This window comes from Salmo salar, chromosome 26 (assembly GCF_965601325.2).
Source record: "Salmo salar chromosome 26, fSalSal1, whole genome shotgun sequence".
Classification (NCBI taxonomy): Eukaryota; Metazoa; Chordata; class Actinopteri; order Salmoniformes; family Salmonidae; genus Salmo; species Salmo salar.
In genome coordinates, this window is record NC_138316.1 from 18,673,412 (window position 1) to 18,699,920 (window position 26,509).

General features: G+C 41.4%; 1 protein-coding gene across 5 annotated transcripts in view; it reads left to right on the plus strand.

The window, feature by feature from the left end:
* Nucleotides 1–26,509, plus strand: part of LOC106587200 (polypeptide N-acetylgalactosaminyltransferase 18) — an 89,994-nt gene that overhangs the window by 39,458 nt on the left and 24,027 nt on the right. For all 5 annotated transcript variants that reach the window (XR_001324385.3, XR_006762134.2, XR_001324384.3 and 2 more), the window contains exons 2-6: nt 4,221–4,416; nt 5,170–5,336; nt 15,337–15,520; nt 17,882–18,079; nt 18,543–18,657. Coding sequence is in view for 1 of the 5 variants with exons in the window: in XM_014175328.3 (XP_014030803.1) it covers nt 4,221–4,416; nt 5,170–5,336; nt 15,337–15,520; nt 17,882–18,079; nt 18,543–18,657 (860 nt within the window). In the remaining 4 variants the exon portion in view is untranslated. The remainder of the gene's footprint in view (nt 1–4,220; nt 4,417–5,169; nt 5,337–15,336; nt 15,521–17,881; nt 18,080–18,542; nt 18,658–26,509) is intronic.

Sequence of the window (26,509 nt, forward strand, 5' to 3'; positions counted from 1 at the left end):
TGCCTACATGTTTTAGGGGTTTCTGAGTTCTTGTCCAAACAGAAGAGCCTTTGGGATGACACACTGCCCAGACTAAGCCAGTACAAGTTGCCTAGGTTACCCTGTCTGCTAAACATCAACCCCTGACCCAGCCGACGCTCTAGCCTTTCACTCCTGAGGAAAGCGTCTCAGAAGGCCTTTCATCACCAGCATAAGTAGTCACATGAATGAGCCTGGAGGCATGTTTGCTGGGATTGGCACACTTTTAGAACTTCATCCCGGTCTGAGCCTAATTGTGTTCTTCTCCCATCAAGAATGGAGGCATTCCCTTGTTCATCAAAGCAACCGAAATGTTCAATGCTGTATGTTTAACATACGGTACACAGCTCCAGGCATTATAGTGCCCTACACTAATATTGGCACCCTTGGTTAATATGAGCAACATTTTCATTTTTTTATCCTCTTGGTCTTTCATTCAAAATATCCACAAAAAATCTAACCTTTTTAGTTAAAGTCAAATAATTGAAAGAAAAAATACATTATCATAAAACAAATTGTTCTCAAATAATAATAACACTTTGTACAACCTCCCTTTGCCAAGATAACAGCTGAGTCTTCTCCTATCATGCATAATGAGGTTGGATAACACATGGCAAGGGATCTGAAACCATTCCTCCGTAAAGAATCTCTCCAGACCCTTCAGATTCCGAGGTCCACGCTTGTGGACTCTCCTCTTCAGCTCATCCCACAGGTTTTATATGGGGTTTAGGTCAAGGGACTGGGATGTCCATGGCAAAACCTTGATTCTGTGGTCAGTGAACCATTTTTGTTGATTTTGAGGTGTGCTTTGGATCATTGTCCTGCTGGAAGATCCAACCACGGCCCAGTTTAAGCTTCCTAGCAGAGTCAGTCAGGTTTTGATATAATATATGTTGGTACTTGATGGAGTCCGTAATACCATGTATCCTAACAAGTTGTCCAGGGCCTTTGGAAGGAAAAACAGCCACACAACATCAAAGATCCACCACCATAATTCACAGTTGCGATGAGGTACTTTTCTGTATGGCTATCTTTCTGTCTACACCAAACCCACCTCTGGTGTTTGTTTCTAAAAAGCTCTATTTTGGTCTCATTTCACCATAGAACCGGTCCCATTGAAAGTTCCAGTAACGTTTGGTAAACTGTAGGCACTTGAGTTTGTTTGTTTGACAGCAAAGCCTTTGCTATGGCAACCCTCCCAAGCAACTTGTGGTTATGTAGGTAGCGTCTGATCGTAGTTTTGGACATTTTCTGACCCCAAGACCCAACTAACTTTTGCAATTCTCCAGCTGTGATCCTTTGAGATTTTTTGGCAACTCGGACCATCCTCCTCACTGTGTGTGGGGTCAATATAGACACACGTCCTCTTCCAGGCCGATTGTTAACATCTCCAGTTGCTTTAAACTTCTTATTGCCCTGATAGTGGACATTTTCAACCGTTTTCTTATAGCCATTTCCTGATTTGTGCAGCTCCACAACCGTTGGCCGCACATCATTACTGTTCTCGGATCTTTACCATAGTGATGAATGATTATGGGAACTTGACCTGTGTGTCAACTTTATATTTACACTACCGTCAAAAGTTTGAACACAACTACTCATTCAAGGGTTTTTCTTTATTTGTACTATTCTACATAGTGAAGACATCAAAACTATGAAACATCTGTCCTCCTTCCTTCAGGCTTCTTTTTCTTCTTTGGACTTTATATGGCAACCAACTTTACAGCATTACTACAACCTACTGGAGTGTGGACCTAAGTTATTCTTTCAATCACCCACGTGGGTATATGCTCCTGAAAACCAATGAGGATATGGGAGAGGCCGGACTTGCAGCGCGTTGGGCGTCAAAAATAGAACCAATTTCTGTTTTAGCACCTGGCCACGCAGATGCTCGCGAGCAGTGTGGGTGCAATGATTTGAATAACACGTATGTGTAAATTGCTCGCAACGCCATCAACATATGTTGCCAACTTCCCTTGCTTGGCTAATTGTTTGGACTGACAGCAAAAGATGGCAACGGGGATTCCACCAAGGGCATAAGACCATGGTAAGTGGAGGAGTGGTGTGTCTTTTATGAGTTTGAAACGCAGCCAATAACAAGGTTGTTCAGGAAAGTTTAGGAAAGCCAATGCCGCTCTGCACACTGACTCAAGTAATAAGATTAAATGCTATACTTTGTCACCATAGCAGGCTAGCAAGGGCAGAGATGCTGCACTGATTTATAAGGTGTGTTCCTGATAAAGACCTTCACCTACAGATAGACAGACCATTGGAGGTACTGTTTTCTGTCTCTGAAAGTATACCATTCAATCTGAGGTAAACAATAATCAACCATCTGCTATGTTTATTTTGAGTTTTAGATAATTCATTAAAAGCACATATTTCCTTCTGAATTTGTTGGATGTATAACAGTAGCATTAGTTGGTAATGTTTGTCTATTCTTGGTTTGGGAAAACACATTTGATACCTGGAAAATAAATGGACGTGTTTTTTTTTCTCTCACTGTCAAGCTTCATTTTCTTTTAATCAGTAACAGTGGGTTTCTGTGAAAGGGTAATGGTTCATTGTCGTGCTGCCATCAAACAGATTCTCATAGTGCTGTTATTTCAATTCTAGTCTGATTCTCACCCCATTTTTTTTCTAGATGACCTCATGTTAGGGGAAATGTAATTTGTCTTGTCAAAGCAATTGTTTTAGCCTGCTGAGTTAATCTGGAAATAGCTGTAGGCAATCTAGATTCATTGGCCCCTTGACATTTTGTTTGGTTTCATGTTCTCATTTTTTTTCTTACGGTATGTTGTTACCCAGGTTTCTGAAAAAAGCACTGTATAATAGTTACATTTTGCATATGAATTGCCTTATTTTTCCTTCATGTAGTGCATCCTATCACATGCCCACATCTGACAGACAAGGTTTTCATTCAGCCCAGGGACCTCCCTGACCGCTCAGTCCTGACCGGTGTCTCTGGAGCTGCTCTCCCTTACTGTTCTGTTACAATGGCCGTGCACACTCGGCCTTGTTTTGTGTATAGAAACCAATGACTACTCAGTGACATTCCCAACTCCCCTGTGTTACAAGGTATTGGCTAAACCCCTTAAACAAAGACTGTCCTCCTGCTAAACTTGAGCCCCACTGTGGTCACCATGTGAGATGTGTATTTGAGAAGAAATGGGAGACCTTGTAGGCTTAAGGTCATCACAGCAGCCAAAACAAAATGAGCAGAATGAAAACCTACAGCACTTCAGCTTGATTTTCTGCAGTTTTCTCTAGGATCATTCCGGATCCATTGAAAGCTCCTAGATACACACTATACTGAGCCATCGTAAAATAACCTTTTCCACTGATCCCCTTTAGAGTAGTGTATGATGAAGCGACATTCAAGATTTGCACAAATGTATTGTCTTTTTTTCCTCGTCTTCACAGCGATCATAAATGTAATCGAGCTGTACAACAATGTCACATTCAAATCACACTGCAGCGTTCAGCTTTACAGAGCTTTCAGATGTATCATTCTGTCCTCACTCTGACTGACAGTGTAGAATCCCTCCACACTGGGATTTAAAGGAATGAGTGCATTAAATGACAGCCCTGGGGCATACAGTGTGTGGCTGTGAGAGTCATAGAGGAAGACGCAGAATCTATTTAAATTCAATTGGATTCCAGGAGTAAACACTAATCACATGTACCAACACTGAGTCTGTTTGACAGCTTTAATGTGTCACTTTATCACGCTCACTGGAGCCTTTATTTTTGTCGACTTGGTTAAATGTGTCTTTGGTTTACAAACCACTAGCCTGTGGCTGCGTTCTGCGAGGGCTCGCATCACAATGATTGACTACATCTTTCTCAGTGACCATGGAAATCTATCTTGAAAAGCTGTATAAATGGATAGTCTATTTTTTTATCATTGTATACGAATGTAATACTATACAATTATTTACTCAACATTCAGAACTTTCTATTGATGTGAGTATTGTTACTGCTTTCTAAGGTGTGATAGCGGTGTGGACATAAGCAGTGTAACATCAATTCATGTATTAATGTAAGAGTTCTACTAAGTGTTCTAAGGGCGGTTACATTGACCTTGTTATTGAAGTGTTCCTCTCACCTGTCATGCACCCTCAGTAACAGGCAGGAACTATGTGTGGCTGGGTTATACAAATATTCTATATTTTTTTTCTCTCCCTCTCTGGCTCCCACAGAAACCCCCCTGAAAGGAGAGGATGTTCTAGGAGACAAATCGTTTTCTGACTCGTCCCTGTTTGCCCACTGGGGTCAGGAGCTGAGCGCTGACAGCCGCAGGGTGGCCCTGAAGATGTTTCAGTACTACGGCTACAACGGCTACCTCAGCGACCGCCTCTCCCTGGACAGAGCCATCCCAGACCTCAGACCTGATGGGTAAGCTGAGCTATCCGAATAGAGCACAGAAAACCACTGACAATATTACCCACTTAAACTTCTGCTGTCCCCCATCAAGTCATACCAGCAGCCCAGGGGCTAACAGGACCTTCATATCCAGACTGTCTGATTTCACTATGGTCTCACTATAACACACTAGTTGTGATAGTTTTGGATGCAGACTATACGGAAGAGCACACATTAGAGTCCCCACTTGTTTGACTGTGTAGAGAGCATAAAAAACAAAGCTGCCTAGTGGGTTTTCATGTTGAGAATATGCCTCTGCATTTGACTCAAGCCTTCACTGTTTTGACAGGCAACAGAGGAGGAAAGTGTTACTTCAAAACAGCGGGGTGCAATTTTTATCTCCCATGATTACCAACTCTTGTCTACCCAGTAGGAGCATAAAAGACCCTCACTCCCCCCTGTCTATCTGTGGTTCTCACACTGTAAAGTTACATTGTGAATAGTGTCATATCTTATCCCATTGTTTGCTTCACAGATGCTTTTATCTGGATCACACTGAAATACACGTATTGTATTTTTGCTGTCACATCTGCTGTTGGGTTTGGAGGTCTGCCAGGGACGTTAACATAACAACCACCTCAACATTGAGACTACAAGTTGTCCAAGTGTCTGAGAAACAGACATCTGTTTAATCTAGCTAGAATGTTATTGCTATGAATGTCCACTTCTCTAAATCAGGTCCCTTCTTTCCACACTCCGCTCACAACACGTCTGTTTTCTCCCCAGGTGTAAAAACATCACGTATCCATCTAACCTCCCTCAAGTTAGCATTGTGTTTATCTTTGTGAACGAGGCCTTGTCCGTCATCCTGCGTTCCATCCACTCTGCCATGCACAGGACCCCCTCCCACCTCCTCAAAGAGATCATCCTGGTTGACGACAACAGTGACAACGGTGAGCATCATTCGACTGTATAGAACTGAAATGACCCATGATGAAAGTGTACTGCAACAAAGTGTTTTGTCTGAAGCAGCCGCAGCTTGCCCATATTTTGTTTGATTGCCTTTTCCTTTGAGAACTTGAGCAGTGGTACTTCTCTTTCGCTCTGGGCCTTGGCTCTGTTGGCCTCCAGTTTCTGTGAGAATCTTCTAGTCTTAGTAATTACCCCTTTGTTTCTTGTAGACTATCTTTCTCTAATCTAGCTCTTTAATGTCCTTAATTATGGGCTGTGCTCACTGAATTTAAAGGATAGGTGAAAGAATACTAATTAGCAGGGAGATCTGCCTGATGGTAGATTACCATCCAGAAAGGTAATTAAGTATTTTGAATTTTATTATGGCCTCCCAGCTGTGTGAGCCCACTGGTTCTGAGATCTGTCTCAAACTGTGCCTGGTTTAAAACACCAGCTGATCCTATGGAGTCTCACCACAAGCACAGTCTTTAAAACAGTGCAGCCGTATCGGTGAGCGGCCTGTGTCTACTGTTAATGGCCACCGTCACACGGTCTGGTGTGGAGGGGAAGGCTGATTAAAGATGAAGCCAGCTGTGAGATGTAGGCAAACATCCTGCTGTTGTAGAGTTTGCAGGACTACATCACTAAAACTCAATAATGCCAGCTATCAGTTGGTGCAGACTGCTGATTGGAGAGAATGCTGTTGGGTGGGTCAGTGGGTTGGGTCAGACAGAAGAACCTCATACTCTCCCTGCTGGTATAAGAACTAATTTAAAGATATCCCTCTTTCCTTTTCTCCCTAGTCTCTTCTCTCCTCTCTATCCTGCTGTGCACTCAACCTCCTGCACCCTTCTTCTAATCCGTAGGTACCTGAGGCACACTTTATTGCCTCAGCGAGTTGACAGCCTCCTGGGACAGTCCATTATTACCTGGGTACGGGGGGTAGGCTGAGTGCCCCTGTCTGGAGATGCCATCTGTTTCCCCCCCTAAGTGAGGTGAAATTCCAAAGGTTGTTGCCGTCCTCTCTCAGCTCAAGTGGATTACCGTGTCCCATGGAGTCTTTGATTTTATCACGTAATTGGGAGGCAGAGAGCAGCCCCTGAGGTCCCTCAGGAAAGCTAGTCACGCCGTGACATTTTGCTAATGGCATTGCAACCTGTTTGCCAGAGCATTCTGTCAGATTAAAGCTGATAGATTTACCCTTATCATTATCGTCATGATTGCTAATCTTATCTCTACTAAACATTGTCAGCCTGTTGACCCGTGCTGTTGCCGAGGCCGTTTCAGGGGGTCACCATCTAGCTGCGGTCCTCCAGGAGCATCATAATGGGAATCTCTGTCTGCAGAGAGAGTTCACCTCCACCCAGCATTAGCATGCAGGAGACACTGTGACCGTTGAGGGGAAGAAAGGCCAATTTACCTGGCTGATTGGATGATGTACCCGGCCTGAGGAAGACATGTCTCCGTGCCACAGGGACTCTGACAGGTGTCCAATCATCTGACTGATTGGAGGAAGGCTCAAGATTTCATTGGAAGCCAAGCAGGATTTGGAATGGCTGCCAATGACTCCTCAGTGTTTCAACATTGAGCTACACACTACTGTATTTAAGGATAATTGTAGACAGCAGAACTTATATTGTTTGGAATGTTGTCAGTCCTTAGTTGAACCTGTCGTCTTGTGTATTTCTCTGTATTCAAATCAGCATGAGGTCATCTGACAGGGTTGTATCACAGAGTGAGTTTCTAAATGATTATCATTACAAACAGGCAATGAGAACCCCTTAGGCACATCCTAACAGACAGAGTAGAATATCTATGAGGGTGTCATGCCTTGTTATCCAGCTACTCTCCATTGCAGGGAGAAAGGCCGTATATCACAGGGCTAGAGCAAGAAGCATGAAGGAGGATCCATCTTTGTCCGTCTACTCTGTCGCTCTCTGGGCCCTCATCTTCTCTCAGACTCCATACATCAGTCTCTCTTTCATTTGCCCTCTCTCTCTCTCTCGCACTCTCTTTCCCTCGCTCTCTCTTGGTCTGGGTGGAGTGACGAGGATTTGTTCATGTATTACATTCACAGCCCTGACAGTTGCCAACCCAGGCTCATTTTGAGTGATGGATGGCAGCCTCTGTGTCTCGCCAACTCCCAGCTTTTAGCTACAGTACATACAGAAACTTTGACTCAACAACAAGGATTGGGTCCATCCCCCCTGGATTATAAACTCCTCAGCTGTGCCCAATTTAGAAAGGCACATTTGGAATATAGGAAATGGCTTAACAGTGAGTTCCAAAAGTATTGGGAGAGTGACGAATTTGTTGTTTTGGCTCTGTACTCCAGCACTTTGGATTTGAAATGATAAAATGACCATGAGGTTAAAGTGCAGACTGTGAGCTTTAATTTGAGGGTATTTTCATCAGCATACTAAACAAGCTGACAGTCTGCACTTTAACCTCATGGTCATTTTATCATTTCAAATCCAAAGTGCTGGAGTACAGAGCCAAAGCAACAACAAAATAGTCAGTCCCAATACTTTTGGAGCTCACTGTATATCATCACCTATTCATTATGCTTCTTATACAGACGTAGGATCTTAATTTGAGCCAGTTTGCTACAGCAGGAAAATAATCCTGCAGCAACAGGAAATGTGAATTATGATGTGTATTGTAATTAATGGATATTTTTGTAGGGGTTAATACATTTTTCGTAAGGGAAAAATCAAAGTGGAAATAACAAACCTCAGAAGACTTTTTAAACCTCAACCACTACACGTTTTAAAGGAAAGTTATCCTGCAACAGGGTGATCAAATTAAGATCCTACATCTGTACTGTGCATTTGCTTTATAGCAACCTATTATGTCCATGATTCTGCAGTTGTCTTCATTAGCTTTTTCCACAAATTTACAAAATGGAATAATATTTATGAAAGGAACTTTGAATCTATATGAAAAACACTTTGCACTTGATGACTTCACATGTTGCAGTTTTGTGCAGCTGGGTACTCCCACAGCTCTAACTGTAGGACTGTGCCTATTACATTCAAACATGAGAATTTCTTAGGAAGCTTCAGTTAGGGTATCAGTCATAAAAGATTGATGTTCTTGGTCATCAGCCGTTCCCAGGGTAATGAACCTGTAACTGCATGTGCTTTATTATGATTCATTAGAAACCATTACACTTCATCATTCTTCTTCTCAATTCACACACATCTGAATCTCTTAATTATTAATTGTATAAAACAAATGACTTAATGCGGCTGATGAAATGTCATCAGCACGTGCCCATAAGGTGCCAATTGCTTTCCTGAGGAGAATGATCTGAACAGAGAATGTCATTTAGCTACTCCCCATTCCATCACTGAACTGATATGTGCCACTCTGAAAGCATTAACACAATTTGTGAAACATCTAGCAACTTGTAACCAATGCTCATTTTCTGAAATAGAACAGCACCATCATTCACAGCACGTCCAGTTGGGCTATTGAACTTTCCCCAAAGATCGATGAGGGACAAATTTTGCTCAAGGATAAACAAAACACTAGTGCGCTCAGCCAAAAAGAACAACTATTTCAAGGGCAAGGTGTTGTGCTTCAAGGCAGCAAACAAGGTTCTCTCAGAACACAATCTACTTGACCTGAACTGGGACTGCATGGTGCTGGAGTGGTTATTATAAACATGTACCATTGTATTATAAAATAATCTAATTCAGTCATGTAGGATTCATACTTTTTTCCAATTCTGCTGCATGTATTATATTTGCTGGAAAATGCATCTTAGGTCGAGTAGAGATCTCATGTGAGATTCTATAGTACCTGGAGTTCCACTCCCTCAGACAATGTTTAGTATGCTGCTGTTCACTATGGGAGAAGGTTAGAATGGAAACTGCTGCTTGAGGGGAACTACAGCTGCATTATGGAAAACAATGAGGAAGCAAAATGGCCAAGTAAAGATAACACTCTCCATTCTCTACTTACCTCTGCTTGGGTTGTAATGAAATCAATGCCTCTGAGTATAATGACACTCAATGCTTTCCCTCTGAACGGGATGACCATCAAAGTGTCTTATAAAATCTTGAGAGCTGGTAGCTGTGCAGTGTCTACCCAGAATACCAAAATTGGTTCTGTGAAAGTTCCCAGAACATTTGTTAAGGTGCGGCAAATGTTCTCATAACACAAACACTGTCCAGTTGTGCTGATGATCATACATTGTTTGTATAAAACATTCGCCTGATGATGCAAGAATGTTCCCAGAACACATTGTCTGCGTTATTGCATAACTGGGAAACCTACCTAATGAATGTCTGGGGAATGTTCTGTGGTGGTTGTTAGATGTTTTAGTGAATGTTAGGAGAACATTCCAAGGATATTTCATTTAAAACATTATATCAAAAACATTCTTTGAATGCTTTTGGGATGTTATCATCCTAATGTTAGGAATGTTCCCAGTTTGCTGGATCGCTACAAATGCTTTCTCAAAGGTTCTTCAGTTGATCTCGGTGGAGCGCAATCCCCATAGCTTTGTTGTAATGAGTGTACTGACTGAAAAGGGAACCACCCAAAAAAATGTAGGCAGGGAGGCCTTCTGTCCCATTCTCTGTGGATCCATTAGTGTTTACAGTAAGTCATTACTCCCAGGTGGACTGTTTAGTGTGGTGTTACACATGGTGAAATGTGTGATTATTGGATTATGGCTGCCAGCCATACACAGCACAGTAGTTGTAGTGCTTAGGGGTCCCTCTGTTCCTGGCCTGTAGTCATACCATCTGGTGAACATTGTGAGAGATGACTGATAGCACGTCAGATGCAAACAAGCAGGTGCCTGGTGGGGGTGTGCAGAGCCATTTACCACATCTTTCTACTTTATAATGATGCAGCAGAACGCTGAGACTTGAACAGGGGCACTTTGGAAGAGGCTATCTTCATACTGTAGGCATTTCTCTGGAAGTTTACACAACACAGCTCATTAAAGTGTATTTCATATTCTTTGTAATTGACTGATTTGGATTGGCTGGCATTTCATAGGCTGCTATTCCCCAATGTGTGATTACTCGAATGTAAAGATTTCCTGTCCTGTAGAGTGAATTGTAATGTTTCAGGTTAAGTCAGTGGTACCACAGAGTTCCGTTTCACCTGTGTGTTAACTGGAACCTATCTGTCCGCTGACGTCAGTTGATATCAGGTGGTTGACCTCATGTTTCCTTCAGTTGGAGACTTGCTTTGATATGTTGATTTAGTAGCCCTTTACACTCGTACCCCTATACGGGTTGAAAATGGCAGATTTGGACACTGATAAGCGCCTAAATTGGAACGCAGTGGCTGCACAGTTACATGCTATACATGACGTCAGAGCTCAGGGTCTTTACAGCTCATTATGAGTGCCGTTCTGAATTTGAGCACCGCGCACGACGACATCTCATTGACGAAAGTTGAAGGAGAGGCAGCGTAACATTTCAGTTTACATAATATGTATATTCACTTTTCAATTCACATTAGCAACGGGACGTCATGTGCCGCTAGAGGGTTCGGCGCTCGGCAACGGACATTTTACCATAAATATTCCTATGAACTATCCCAGTAGACTATAGCCACAACCAGTATGCTTCAACTATGCAAGCGACTTCATCTTAACCAGATTACACGTTTGAAAAATGGAACCAAACCACATTATACTCTTGAATAAGGCAACAATTCACAAGCGTGTGCAGACAGTAAGTTGGGCCAGTAACCGAAGCAAGGCAGTTAACCCCCAACAAAAACAGCTCCCCGGGCACCGGTGATGTCGATTTAAGGCAGCCCCCCGCACCCCTCCGATTCATGCATTCAGTTGTGCAACTGATTAGGTATCCCCTTTCCCTACACATTGCATTTTAGCTTCAAGACATAAGCACAGTTGGTAAAAGCATGTCTTTATCAAGTAACTTTAGCCTATCAAAAATGAAAGTTTAGGCCTAAGTACAGTAGGCCTACCTAAGTCAGGCTTCATTTTGATCAATATCATGAAAATAATTTGGTCTACGTGGTAAAATGGCTCTAGGGTATCACGTTTCAGGTAAGACCCAGATGCAGACAGTGTCAAAGCAACAACAGAATATTACTAGTACAGGGGCAGGCAAAACAACAGGTCAAGGGCAGGCAGAGGTCAGTAATCCAGATAGGGTGCAAAAGGTCCAGAACGGCAGGCAGTCTCAGGGTCACAGTAGGCAGGGGTCAATAATCCAGTGTTGTGTGGCAAGCTACAGAATGGCAGGCAGGCAGAATGATCAAAACCGGGAAAAACTAGAACAGACAGGCGCAAGGGGGAAAACACTGGTAGGTTTCACAAAACTGGCAACAGAGAACACAGGTATAAATACACTGGGGATAATGGGGAAGATTGGCGACACCTGGAGGGGTGTGGAGACCAGCACAAAGACAGGTGGAACAGATCCGGGTGTGACAGGGCAGTTTAGGACTTTAATGTTGAATGTGTTCAGTGAGAATTGCAACTGTTGGATTGAATGTAAATCATTTTATTTTTGAAGCTGTAATGTTGATTCTAATTTAGTTTTATTTGTATTTAATTTGTACTGATCACTTTGAATTGTTGTATTGCTGACCCTAGTTTCATTTACAATGATTCCCGTGTGTGTGTTTGTGTGTAAAATAAAAGCAAATTGACTGAAAACGTGAGTATACTATATAAGCAAATTCACTGGGGAGTTGCGATGAGCTGTTTTTATATGAACCCCATACCCGCCACCCCAAAAAAGAAATGTATTGATATGCCTCATGATTTTCCAACTCTTGCGCAATTAATCTGTGCTTCAGGCTTATCAACTACAGCCTAGAACAACTACAGCTGCAGATAGCCTAAATCCCATCTGGGCTGGTCAGGGGAAACGAAGCGGTAACATGTATTTATAGCCTAAGCTATGCATTTATGGCCTAGTATAGGCCCATTTTATTTGTATTCTGAGAAAATATGAATGTGATCAAATTTGGTTTATATCTATCTATCCTTTTATATTTTTTGTTGTTGACTGGAATTAATCAATCAACACAATAGTGATGGCATGCTGTGTTAATAACTTAATTGCAGATGCCAAGGTCTACACGACGCAAACCTGCATATAGCGCACTCAGCCCTGTTATTAGTCATTTGTCCAATCGCAGTTGTCTCTTTGTCTGTGTGAAGGACATGTACATCTGTGTGTAAATTTGTTAGTTTTAAAATACAATTAATATGAACAAGTACAATGTTTCTGCTGTTTTTACAGGATTTTTATGTTTTCATCATACCTATGGCCAGGAGTTTTTCCAGGAGTTTAAAAAACAACAACATGATCTGATTAGAAAGATAATCTGGTCCCATCATAACCTATATACAACCGTTTTTACAGCTGAGTAATTGTCTACAACTAGGGTCCGGAGTTGGTTAGGTTACCAGATCAGGAAAAACACTGGGCCCCAGAAACTATTTTCCCACCCCACCACTCTGGGACCATTGGCCTTGTGATTAGAGTGCCCACCCTGAGATTGGAAGGTTGGGAGTTTGATCCTCGGGCAAGTTATACCAAAGACTGTAAAAATGGGACCTGACTTGGGCTCCCGAGTGGCACAGCGGTCTAAGGCACTGCACTACAGTCCCGGGTTCGAATCAAGGCTGTATCACATCCGGCCCTGATTGGGAGTCCCATAGTGCGGCGCATAATTGGCCCAGCGTTGTCCGGGTTTGGCCGGGGTAGGCTGTCATTGTAAATAAGAATTTGTTCTTAACTGACTTGCCTAGTTAAATAAAGGTTAAATAAAAAATGTGTGTCTGCTTGACACTCACCATTAAGGAGATTGGGGGTAATGCCCTGCTATAGACTAGTGTCCTGTCCAAGGGGTTTACTTGTACATCAAGCTGCCTCATGCTACAGAAACAGGAGATAGGCTCCTGCTCATATGTGCTGTTCCAGCTTACACAAGCCAAGGCTACTTACTTACTTTACTCTGGGACCTGTGATGCCACCTCTGATATCACCACACAATGTTAAAAATGTATATATCCTTTTTGTATGGTCTACTATTGACATTATACATTTATTTTGGTGGTGGGGATGGGCTTCCATAGTTTTACGTGGCTCAGTGCAGGTAAAAACTCAATAAAATCAGTCTCAAATATTAGGAAAATGTTAACATTTCAGCTATTTCAAAATGATTGCTCTAGGAGTGTTGGCCTGAACAAGCAATTCTGTTCACACTGCCTTGCTTCAAGGGGGGCAACTGTCGGGCAAGCGTGGTGCGCTCCCTCTGAAGGTAGATGTAGAGATGTAGAATGTTTGCAAGTTCACATTATTAAAAACAGTATAGCCAAGGGTATTCTCTCAACCTCTAGAGAATCTGTCGTAGTGTGAAAAGGGTCAAAGTTGCCCCCACCACCCCTGCTAATTGGGCAACTTTTGCAACTTTTTTGTTTGAGTGATGGAAATGGTGTGTGCATATGACGAGGACTCAATGTATTTTGAAAGATGAGATTATAATAAATACTGCTTTGATGTCATACAAGCAAGCCAAATGTGCACTTCACATTTCCATATCATAAAACTCATGTAATATACAGTAGTTTATGATCAGTTGCAAGATGCCATGGCATTATACATTGGGTTGTCCTAAACAGAATGAGCCTATGTTTGTTGTATTGTGAATACATTTCTTTCCACAGACCACACATAGAATGGAGTCATGACTCCACTTATGACTCCATTCTATACGCACACAAATGACAATCTGCTTCTCTGTATTGCCTTGTGAAAGCCTAACACTGCAAGATCATATTTTATAATTTAGCTAGTCATGCTGGCAATAGAACAAGCTTTGAAATGATGCCCACCCTAACTCAGCTTCTGATTTTTTTTTTTATGGACCGTTTTTGAATTGAGTAAACAGCAGTAGTATTTGTGTGACGGTGGGGATGCAGCTCTGTGTCCAAAACAACTACAAGTGTACTTGCACTAGTTCCTCAACGGCACATCTAGGAGAGCAATAAAAAGCACCTTATAGTTGAAGACTCTTCTTTGTCATAAAAGTGCATTTGAAATAACTGAGGAATTGTGCACACTTTGGAGAGGTGTGTGTGTGTGGCCATTTTGAGACACCAGACAGACCTCTTACTCAAACCCTTGTAATTATGTTGCATCTACCCCAAATTTCCCATTAATATTCTTATCATATTACTGAATGTATCCAGAGTATTTACAGATTTTGTTATTAACAAATGCGGCAAAAAGTACAGTACAGTAAAAAAAATCAACAGTGTAATGTTTGGATTGAGTCTTGTCATGTGAACTGTTGTGTCCTCACCTTTGGTGACTAACACTAATTTCCCCATAATCTCCAAGCTGTTCCCTTTTTAATTGCTACCATGGTTATGCATACAGTATGCTTTCCATATTTCTTCTGTAAGAAACATTTTAATTTAGCCCTATAGGCCAATACCCATGAGTGTAAGGGGTTAAGAGAAAACCAGTCTTTGGTTGACCTCTATAGCAACACTTTACAAGCTGTGGCACTATGCCACCATCTTTATTTAGGCCCGTTCATTTCCATAAACCTACAGTTTGTGTGACTTGTTGGTTTATCGAAAAGTTAAATACTGTATTGAGGCCAAAAGCACCCCAACTGTGCCCAATTCCTGATTTTACTTTCACGCTTTTGATAGAATTGCGTCCTGATTATTCAGGATTGCAATATCCCCTCATGTACAGCTAGCCCTATGGAGCCCTACAACTGGAGGCAAGTTCTTTGGTCTAGTGATCAAAGCAGTGGAGCATGAGTGCTTTTTGGCTGCCTCCCCCTACCCTTAAATACCCCAAGGTGGATAAGATGGAGTCTATTGGGTGTGGTGTCGTCTATTTATCACCAGTAGCCTTTCTTACTTACCTCACCAGAGATTGAGGAAACTCGAGGTTTAACACATTATTGTTTGCGTGTGTGTGCCTAATCATGTGTGTTTGCGTGCCTTGTGTCTGTGTTTCTCCTTTTTAGATGAGCTGAAGGAGAAGCTACAGGACTTTGTGTCTGAGACCAACAGCCAGCGTCCCGGCTTCATCAAGGTGGTGCGCCATAATAAGCAGGAGGGTCTGATCCGCTCCAGGGTGAGTGGGTGGAGGGCGGCCACCGCTCCGGTTGTGGCCTTGTTCGACGCCCACGTGGAGTTCAACATAGGCTGGTGAGTCACATGACATACACACAGTACATTAGCACTTCCTTACACTGATTTGTGAAGCATATGGGTTCTCAGCTCCAGCACTCTATGGCCATGCTCAAAGCCACATTTGATCGAACACTTTCTTTTAAATGTCACCTTTATTTAACCAGGTAGGCCAGTTGAGAACAGGTCCTCATTTACAACTGTGACCTGGCCAAGATAAAGCAAAGCAGTGCGACTAAAACAACACAGTTACACGTGGGATAAACAATCGTACAGTCAATAACACAATAAAAAAAATCTGTATACAGTGTGTGCAAATGAAGTAAGGCAATAAATAGGCCAATAGTGGCGAAGTAATTACAATTTAGCAATTTACACTGGAGTGATTATATGTGCAGATTAGGATGTGCAAGTAGAAATACTGGTGTGCAAAAGAGCAGAAAAACTAGAACAAATACGGGGATGAGGTAGGTAGGTGGTTGGTTGGGCTATTTACAGATGGGCTGTGTGCAGCGATCGGTGAGCTGCTCTGACAGCTGACACTTAAAGTTAGTGAGGGAGATAAGTCTACAACTTCAGTGACTACATTTTCTTTTTTTAAATGTGCAATTCGTTCCAGTCATTGGCAGCAGAGAACTCTAAGGAAAGGCGGCCAAAGCAGGTGTTGGCTTTGGGGATGACCAGTGAAATATATCTGCTGGAGTGTGTGCTACGGGTGGGTGTTGGTATGGTGACCAGTGAGCTGAGATAAGGCAGAGCTTTACCTAGAAAAGACTTATAGATGACCAGGAGCCAGTGGGTTTGGCGACGAATATGTAACGAGGACCAGCCAACGAGAGCATACAGGTCACAGTGGTGGGTAGTATAAGGGGCTTTGGTGACAAAACGGATGGTACTCCAACACTCTACTCAGCAAATTGGATGCAATTTTGTAAATGACATCGCCGAAGTCAAGGATCGGTAGGATAGTCAGTTTTACAAGGGTATGTTTGGCAGCATGTGTGAAGGAGGCTTTGTTGTGAAATAGGAAGCCGATTCTAGATTTAATTTTGGATTGAAGATGCTTAATGTGAGTCTGGAAGGAGAGTTTAGTCTAGCCAGACACCTAGGTATTTATACTTGTCCACATATTCTAAGTTGGAACCGTCCAGAGTAGTGATGCTAGTCGGGCGGGAGGGTGCGGGCAGCGATCGGTTGAAGGGCATGCATTTCATTTTACTTTTGCCTCCTGAGATATAGCTAAGAGTTGCCAATGTGTTGGCATGACATGTTGTCTATGATGACAGTGTGGCAGGAAGTGTGTGAGGCCTACTGTAGGCCCTACACATACTTCCCTGGGGTACAACGTTCATTGCTCTGACAGTTCTCATACCGTCGAATTGTGGTCTCAACAGCCTGACCCAAATCTGTCAGGGCGGTTTGAACAGCATCCAAAATATTTCTGTTTTTAATCTGTGCTGATTCGGTATTAAACCTACATAGCACAAATGGCATCCCTCAGGAATGCTTTTACCTAGATGTGCACTTGCTACAGGCTGATTCATTGTTTCAGTCTGAATACTTGGCAGGAGCGCCTACACACATGGTTTGTTCAGAATACAATAGATTCATTTTCCAACTCAGCTTCTACAAACTAATCTGTTTTTAGTGTCACACACTAGATAGGTGCAGTGAAATGTGTTGTTTTACAGGGCCAGCCATAGTAGTATAGCATCCCTGGAGCAAACTAGGGTTAAGTGCCTTGCTCAAAGGCACATCAACAGATTGTTCACTTTCTCGGCTCAGGTATTCAAACCAGCAACCTTTCATTTACTGGCCCAATGCTCTAACCGCTAGGCTACCTGCCACCCTGTCTCTACTTGTGACTATTGGTATGTGGCTAATCCAAGCCTTTACTGAGCATGATTGCACAACTATTGCATACTGTTTGCATTGTTTTTGGTGCTCATTTGGAGAAGTATGAATCATTAACACATCTATGCTCTATTCTCACATTTCTGTTTTCCCAGTGGCTTAAACTTTACATATACATTTTAGTCATTTAGCAGACGCTCTTATCCAGAGCGACTTACAATTAGTGCATTCATCTTAAGATAGCTGGGTGAGACAACCACATACTACAGTCATCGCAAATACATTTTTCCTCAATAAAGTAGTTATCAGCAAAGTCAGTGCTAGTAGGATAATACACATTTTTATATTTAACATTTTTTTTTTACCCTTAGTTACAATGGACCCTGGATCTTTTTTAGGGGTTGTTACAGAAAGCTAATTGCAGAGTTTTTATTTATTGCACATGGTCGTCATTTACATGTGTAGGGTAGGTAATTGAGCTTCTCATGTACTCAAACTTAATTGCGTTCTACTATGTGTTTGAAGGGCTGAGCCTGTTCTCATGAGAATTCAGGAGGACAGAACACGCATAATCTCTCCGTCGTTTGATAACATCAAATACGACACGTTTGAGATTGAAGAGTACCCACTGTCTGCTCAGGGCTTCGACTGGGAGCTGTGGTGCCGCTACCTCAACCCACCCAAGTCCTGGTGGCACCAGGCCAACAACAGTGCTCCAATTAGGTAGGTAGAAATGTGGGGACTTATGAATATAGATTCTTTCAGCTCTTTTGTATGCAGGCAGAATGTGATGGTTGCATTGTTACATAACACCTGTTAAAACATGCAGTGTATACATGCCAATTAAGCATCCAGGTGTATTAGAATATACTGTAAGTCATGGGAACACAATATTATTTTGATTGATATATACATTTTATTTGGGTAAAACAGTTTGTACAAATGAAAAAATACAGTATTTAAGTACAAGATACCGAGAGGATGACACATGAAAGCGTAAAAACACTTTTTTCCTCTTGTAGGACAAAAGCAGGACATAACACATTGAAATATACATTGATTTAATTTGTTCATGCCTCCAAGTTATTCTTTTTTTTAGTTCAGCAAAGTATCCAGTAGGTCGACTAACACGTGTAAATACATTTTGTAAATACATTTTGTATCTACTCCATGTGTGATGGTGTAGGAGCCCTTCTCTGATTGGCTGCTTCGTGGTGGACAGGCTGTACTTTGAGGAGATTGGCCTGCTTGATGAGGGGATGGAGGTGTATGGGGGCGAGAACGTGGAGCTGGGGGTCAGGGTGAGTAATAACGCCATCTCCAGCAGGCACAGAGCACCGTTCATTTAGGCAGTGGCTCTGATCCTGGAGAATTAACAGCGATAATGACCCACACTGTTTTTGGCAGCCCTACCTTTAGAGTTTGGCCTCCCTCTACTTATTATGTAAAGTGTCCACTGGCTCAAAGCGTTGTGCGGTCTGTAATTAGAACACATTAACAATGTATAGTAAGAGGACTAGGAGGAGTTATACCACCCCAAACCCATTTACATTTTTTTTTTCTATTTCAATCTTTAAAGGACCCCTTATTTCCTAGCGAAGGAAAATGTCAGATTTAAATCAATACCTTTTATACACTTCAAAGACTACTTTGGGGTTTGCCAGTTATATTTCTTTGTGTTAATCTTACGTCATATTTCCAGACTGTCGAGCATACCTCCAGTTAAGTATATTCCCTGTATGTGTGAGTGACGGTCCATTCCCCTGCCTCAGCTCTGTCTCCGAGGCAGAGTCAGTGTGATCTCAGCAGTACAATGAGCAGATGGGCCAGAGGAGGCACGACTTCCCCAGGGAGGTCTAATAATAACCCAGCTACACTCACTGTACATATACCGCCACTAAAACAGCAATCAACTCCAACAATAACAGCCAGAGACAGGGGACAAACACCGTCATCCTCCAGCTGTATTCTGTAGATTACAGGAGAGAGAGAGAGAGAGAGAGAGAGATGTGATGCCAATGTGGGGAAATATCCATCCTCGGTAATGACAGAGATGTAATCATCAGTCACTCTTTAGGAAAGAGGAGGAGATTAGTCCCATAAGTCATTTTCCTCCAAAAAATTACATGCTTTTAGGATTTGGGGCTTGATAATGGCCCCGCTGATTGCTTTCTGCTGAAAATGTAGGTGATTTTTATCACCTACATAATACATCAGTGTCCTGCATACCGCTATGTACAAACAGTTGATGAATAATTTCAGTTAACTCTACCTCTAAAAATAGAGACAAAGGAAATCTGTGCCTCCAGATGTGCTGCTTGAACCCTGTGCTGTTTTAATGGCTGGGGTCTGTATCTGGACTGAGTCCTATAGGAAGTGACCCCTGGTCCCTGGTTGGAGGGTTAATGTGGCGTAGCCTGCAGCCCTTGTCTGTGTCCTGGATGTGTGGACTGATGGGAGGCATTGGTCTGACAGAAGGTGATGCAGTGAACTGAGAGCTGCAGGACTGGAGCCCATAGAGGCCCTGGAACTGATCCCAGATCAGCAAGTGCATTGAGCTCCACCAGGGCCGGCCTGGTGCAGCATATTGGTCCTGCCTGCAGACCACCTGCCTGCACACACTCTGGCTGACAGCAGAACAGCGCTAAGGGACATTCACAGAGATACTCACACACAAGGCCAACACTACTGCACAGCGCAGGGGACCTCTCTGGTCTAGGCTTGGACTTAATCTGTAGGGGGTTGTCCTGGGTGTATCAGGATGACAGCTGCACCATGTTCATGTTCTGTCACTGGAAGAAAATATACAAGGATCATGAAATGTCATGTGAATGGCATTTACAATGAATGGTGTTCATTAATTTATTGTATGTGTCAGAGTTTTAACGTAACCGTCCCGTGTGCTGCTTTAGCTTGCAGAATGTGTTGCTAGGGAATGGAAATAGAGGAGATAGAGGGCACAACATGTTTCTGTCCTTTCTGATGAAAAACCCAGCTGAAGACGGCGGCCAGATCTAAATTATATTTCTGAAAGATAATCCCTCAAATTTAATTTGGTAATTAAACACAAAGCAGAAATGTACTTTGTTGTGCTGATGGTGAGAATTAGGGTATAATATTTTTCCAGTATTTTACAAATGTTCCATCCTGAGCAAAAATCACTTTTTCACCCAGGTAACCTGGAATTTCCCGCCATAACCGGGAGTGTCATTCAAAAGCATTATAAAGTATATAAATTGGCCTATGTCTGGATTTGATTAGAGCTTTGATCGAAAAATTCAAGCCTGAGACATTAAATCAATTTTATGAGCCCTACATTAAAGACATTTAATGAGCCCATGCCCAAAAAAGCCCAAATGATTGTGCCGTTCAGTTTCTTGGCAATTTCTCGCATGGAATAGCCATCATTTCTCAGAACAAGAATAGACTGACGAGTTTCAGAAGAAAGTTCTTTGTTTCTGGCCATTTTGAGCCTGTAATCAAACCCACAAATGCTGATTCTCCAGATAGTCAACTCGTCTAAAGAAGGCCAGTTTTATTGCTTCTTTAATCAGGAGAACAGTTTTCAGCTGTACTAACATAATTTCAAAAGAGTTTTCTAATGATCAATTAGCCTTTTTAAAATGATAAACTTGGATTAGCTAACACAACGTGCCATTGGAACACGGGAGTGATGGTTGCTGATAATGGGCCTCTGAATGTCTATGTAGATATTCCATTAAAAAGAAATCTGCTGTTTCCAGCTACAATAGTCATTTACAACAATAACAATGTCTACACTGTATTTCTGATCAATTTTATGTTATTTTAATGGACAACAAATGTGCTTTTCTTTCAAAAACAAGGACATTTGTAAGTGACCCCAAACTTTTGAACGGTAGTGTAAGCTACTGCACATTACTCACGACAGAAAACATAAAAGCCGATAGATGTAGCTAGCTATATGCTCGCTTGGGTAAATAAATGAAACTAGCTCCAGTAGGCTAATCCTTTTGATTGTGAACTGTATTGTATTATATTGTAGCCTATTTTACAGACGTCGTTCAAACCATGATAAAGCAAGGAGAGAACATCCAATTCTGGTGCAGCACATGCGGCCTACAAAGTTACAAGTATAGGCTAAATAATTTTGAAATATAATAGGGCCTATTTTTCAAATTACTAGGCTGGCACATATATACCTTGCATAATATTTCCCCATAATGTTATTATTCTACCTCCTCTTTCTCTCTATTTTTGCTTCATTCCTTTCTCGCTTTTAACAGTTAAATGAAATACGTTTTGTTGTCCTTCATCATTCTATTGACAGAATTGGATGCAGAAGCCTTTCACTTCTCTTCATGAAGATTGAATGATTGAGTCTGAATAAATAACTGCTATAACCTACCGCCGTTCACTCTTCTGGCTGCTATATTTAACATTCAGCAAACAAGAGCTTCTGTCCCTCTTTGAATAGTCTATTGGTATAAGAAAAGCTAATCCAGCAAACTATTCTACTCTAGATTTTCCTGCATGGGACTCCAAGAGCTAAGGAGCGTTTTTAAGGAGAGACCAGCGAGCACAGGTACGTGTGAATCGCGCAAGAGACGGACACTAAGTTAGAAGCTTATTATGCATAACCCATCATTAATTAGCTAAATATAAGGCTAATACTGCATTGAATGTATTACTTGAAGATGTAGACTATGACTTCTTTGGAAAAAAAAAAAAAATGTAAAATGTAAAGTATTCAGACCCCTTGACCTTTTCCACGTTTTGTTAGGTTAGTTTTATTCTAAAATTATAATTTTTTTAAATCATCAATCTACACACAATACTCCATAATGACAAAGCAAAAACAGATTTTTAGAAATGTTTGCTAATAAAATTAAAAAAAAATAAAAAATGAAATATCACATTTCCATAAGTATTCAGACGCCTTACTCAGTGCTTCGTTGAAGCACCTCGGCAGCGATAACAGCCTCGAGTCTTCTTGGGTATGACGCTACAAGCTTGGCACACCTGTATTTGGGGAGTTTCTCCTGTTCTTCTCTGCAGATTCTTTCAAGCTCTGTCAGGTTGGATGGGGAGCATCACTGCACAGCTATTTTCAGGTCTCTTCAGAGATGTTCGATCGGGTTCAAGTCCGGGCTCTGGCTGGGCCACTCAAGGACATTCGGCGACTTGTCCCGAAGCCACTCCTGTGTTGTCTTGGCTGTGTGCTTAGGATCGTTGTCCTGTTGGAAACTGAACCTTCGCTCTGGAGCAGGTTTTCATCAAGGATCTCTCTGTACTTTGACTCCATTCATCTTTCCCTTGATCCTGACTAGTCTCCCAGTCCCTGCCGCTGAAAAACATCCCCACAGCATAATGCTACCACCACCATGCTTCACTGTAGGGATGGTGCCAAGTTTCCTCCAGATGTAACACATGCTATTCAGGCCAAAGAGTTTATCTTGGTTTCATCAGACCAGAGAATCTTGTTTCTCATGGTCTGAGATTCTTTAGGTACCTTTTGGCAAACTCCAAGCGGGCTGTCATGTGCCTTTTACTGAGGAGTGGCTTCCGTCTGGCCATTCTTCCATAAAGACCTGATTTGGTGGAGTGCTGCAGAGATGGTTGTCCTTCTCGAAGGTTCTCCCATCTCCACAGAGATATTCTGGAGCTCTGTCAGAGTGACCATTGGGTTCTTGGTCCCCTCCCAGACCAAGGCCCTTCTCCCCCGATTGCTCAGTTTGGCCGGGCAGCCAGCTCTAGGAAGAGTCTGGGTGGTTCCAAACTTCTTCCATTTAAGAAGGATGGAAGCTACTGTGTTCTTGGGGACCTTCAATGCTGCAGACATTCTTTTGGTGCCCCTCCCCAGATCTGTGCCTCGCCACAATCTTGTCTCGGAGCTCTACGGACAATTCCTTCGACCTCATGCCTTGGTTTTTCAACTGGGGGACCTTATACAGACAGGTGTGTGCCTTTCCAAATCATGTCCAATCAATTGAATTTACCGCAGGTGGACTCTAAGTTGTAGAAACATCTCAAGGATGATCAATGTAAACAGGATGCACGTGAGCTCAATTTCAAGTCTCATAGCAAACGGTCTGAATACTTATGTAAATCTCATGTGTGTGTATATATAGATATAGATAGAGATGTATAGATATAGATGTGTATGTGTGTGTATATATATGTATGTATGTATATATGTATATATATATATATATGTGTGTGTGTGTGTGTGTGTGTGTGTGTGTATATATATGTATATATACATGTGTGTATATATATGTATATATACATGTGTGTATATATATGTATATATACATGTGTGTATATATATGTATATATACATGTGTGTATATATATGTATATATACATGTGTGTATATATATGTATATATACGTGTGTGTATATATATGTATATATACGTGTGTGTATATATATGTATATATACGTGTGTGTATATATATGTATATATACGTGTGTGTATATATATGTATATATACGTGTGTGTATATATATGTATATATACGTGTGTGTATATATATGTATATATACGTGTGTGTATATATATGTATATATACGTGTGTGTATATATATGTATATATACGTGTGTGTATATATATGTATATATACGTGTGTGTATATATATGTATATATACATGTGTGTATATATATGTATATATACATGTGTGTATATATACGTATATATACATGTGTGTATATATACGTATGTATATATACATGTGTGTATATATACGTATGTATATATACATGTGTGTATATATACGTATGTATATATACATGTGTGTATATATACGTATGTATATATACATGTGTGTATATATACGTATGTATATATACATGTGTGTATATATACGTATGTATATATACATGTGTGTATATATACGTATGTATATATACATGTGTGTATATATACGTATGTATATATACATGTGTGTATATATACGTATGTATATATACATGTGTGTATATATACGTATGTATATATACATGTGTGTATATATACGTATGTATATATACATGTGTGTATATATACGTGTGTATATATACGTGTGTATATATACGTGTGTATATATACGTGTGTATATATACGTGTGTATATATACGTGTGTATATATACGTGTGTATATATACGTGTGTATATATACGTGTGTATATATACGTGTGTACTATATACGTGTGTATATATACGTGTGTATATATACGTGTGTATATATACGTGTGTATAGTATACGTGTATATATATGTGTGTGTGTGTGTAGATAGATAGAGAGATATATATATATATATATATATCTCTCTATCTATCTATCTCTCTCTCTATCTCTCTATCTCTCTATCTCTCATACTACATACATACATACATGAGAGAGAGAACAGAATTAGCTACTGTATTTTAGATGCAATTTGAAGACAGGTGGAGATGTGTAAATTAGACACGCATTCAGTCTTTATATTGCTGTAGCATAGACTATTCTGCAGCAAATGTAGGCCTTCCGGTCATAAGAAAAAAAGTTATGATGAAATGATAGCGCATCTCACAATGCGTGTAGTCTGTCCACACCCTGAGTGTTGATTTGCCATGCAGAGGCCGTAGAGAAACCAGGTTTAGACATTGCATATAATTTAACAGTTCCATTTCATGCTGTTCACATGAATTATTTATTATAATTCACCAGTAACCGGGTTCCCGCCATTCAACCCTATTGAGAATGTATGGCTTTGCATAGATATTCTTTAATAACACCTGCAAATTTTGGAAAATCAACACATACTGCACAGAATGAATATTAATGTAGCATATGTCACACAGAAGTCATTTACTGAACATGTCAGGTAAAAAAATTTTTAAGCTCCATAGGCTTTGACTGTTTTACTATATTAGTTATTGTAGGCAGGAAATATTCCATAGATTCCAAAGGCACTTATACGCTGTATGTTGTGAACTGCTCCGTTCAACATCCTGTTCACAATGTTGACTCAATAAGCCAATGGCTGGAAAACTGTCATAACACATCCTCTGTCTATACACAGTATACACAGCTCCTGTAACATGAAATGCAGTCTTGACATGTAGGAGAGAGAATGAGTGGGTTGTGAAATGGTTTTCCTGAAGAAGGTTCACTGAGGTCATCTGTCTGTATCTGGCGTGTCCATACTCTACACAATGCCATAAGGGCTGAGAAGAGCGGATGAGGATGAGAGCAGTTTGATGTTCTTGAGGACCTTTACTGCACCTCTCTAATCAGAGTGTTGAAGATTTCTGTCTGTTCTCTGTCTGTAGTGTATTAACACCAGTTCACTCAGGTCAGGGGAAAAGATCGACATGCATGTACGTGACTTTTTCACAGATGCCTGTTTTGCACCTTCAGTTTGCCCCATCTGGAGATTCTACTAAACAATGGGAATGTGGCTGTTGACATTGCCAGTTGGTTAGTTTGCCATGGAGAAATAAGCACAGCAAACAGAGGTGACTCTGGAAAGCAAAACTGAACGCCTCTGTGAGAGAAAGTGACAGTGCCTCATCCTTGGAAGTAGATCACAGCAGTCAGATATCATCAATTACATGACTTGCGTCATTGAGCTGTATCACTTCTATAACACTGTAGTCTGACTGTTGTGGTCTGTAACTGTTTTGTTCTGTGTGCACTTGTTTCTCTTTCTGGGCCTGTCTGTGTGTGTGCATGTATGTATGTGTCCTGCTTCGTATCCCCTGATAGATGACTTAGAGATTTCTGTGGCTGTCCCTAAGTGCTATAAGTAGACAGAGGAAGTTAAACTCCTTGCAGACAGCTGGGGCGGATCTACTCTCCATGCCAGTTCAGGCAATGCTCTGTGCTGTGGGCAGCAATGTAGGAAATTATAACGTTATGGAATGAGCATTAACTCTCCAGAAAATCTGTCAGAACTCTGGAACAACATCAGAGCTTTGAAGTACATTTTTGCACGTAGGACCTGGTAAGAGGAGATGTGGAATGAATGTCGGTGTGCAGGAATTCTCAGGATGGAATGTTAGCCCATTGGAGCCCGGTTAGATGTCAGTTAGTGCTGTGCTGTGGGGAGAGTCGAGAGGAGACGAGAGGAGACGAGAGGCTCCTGACTGGAGCCTATGAGCTCTTCAGGGCCAGAGCAGAGGGATAAAAGAAAGCAGAGCACAGA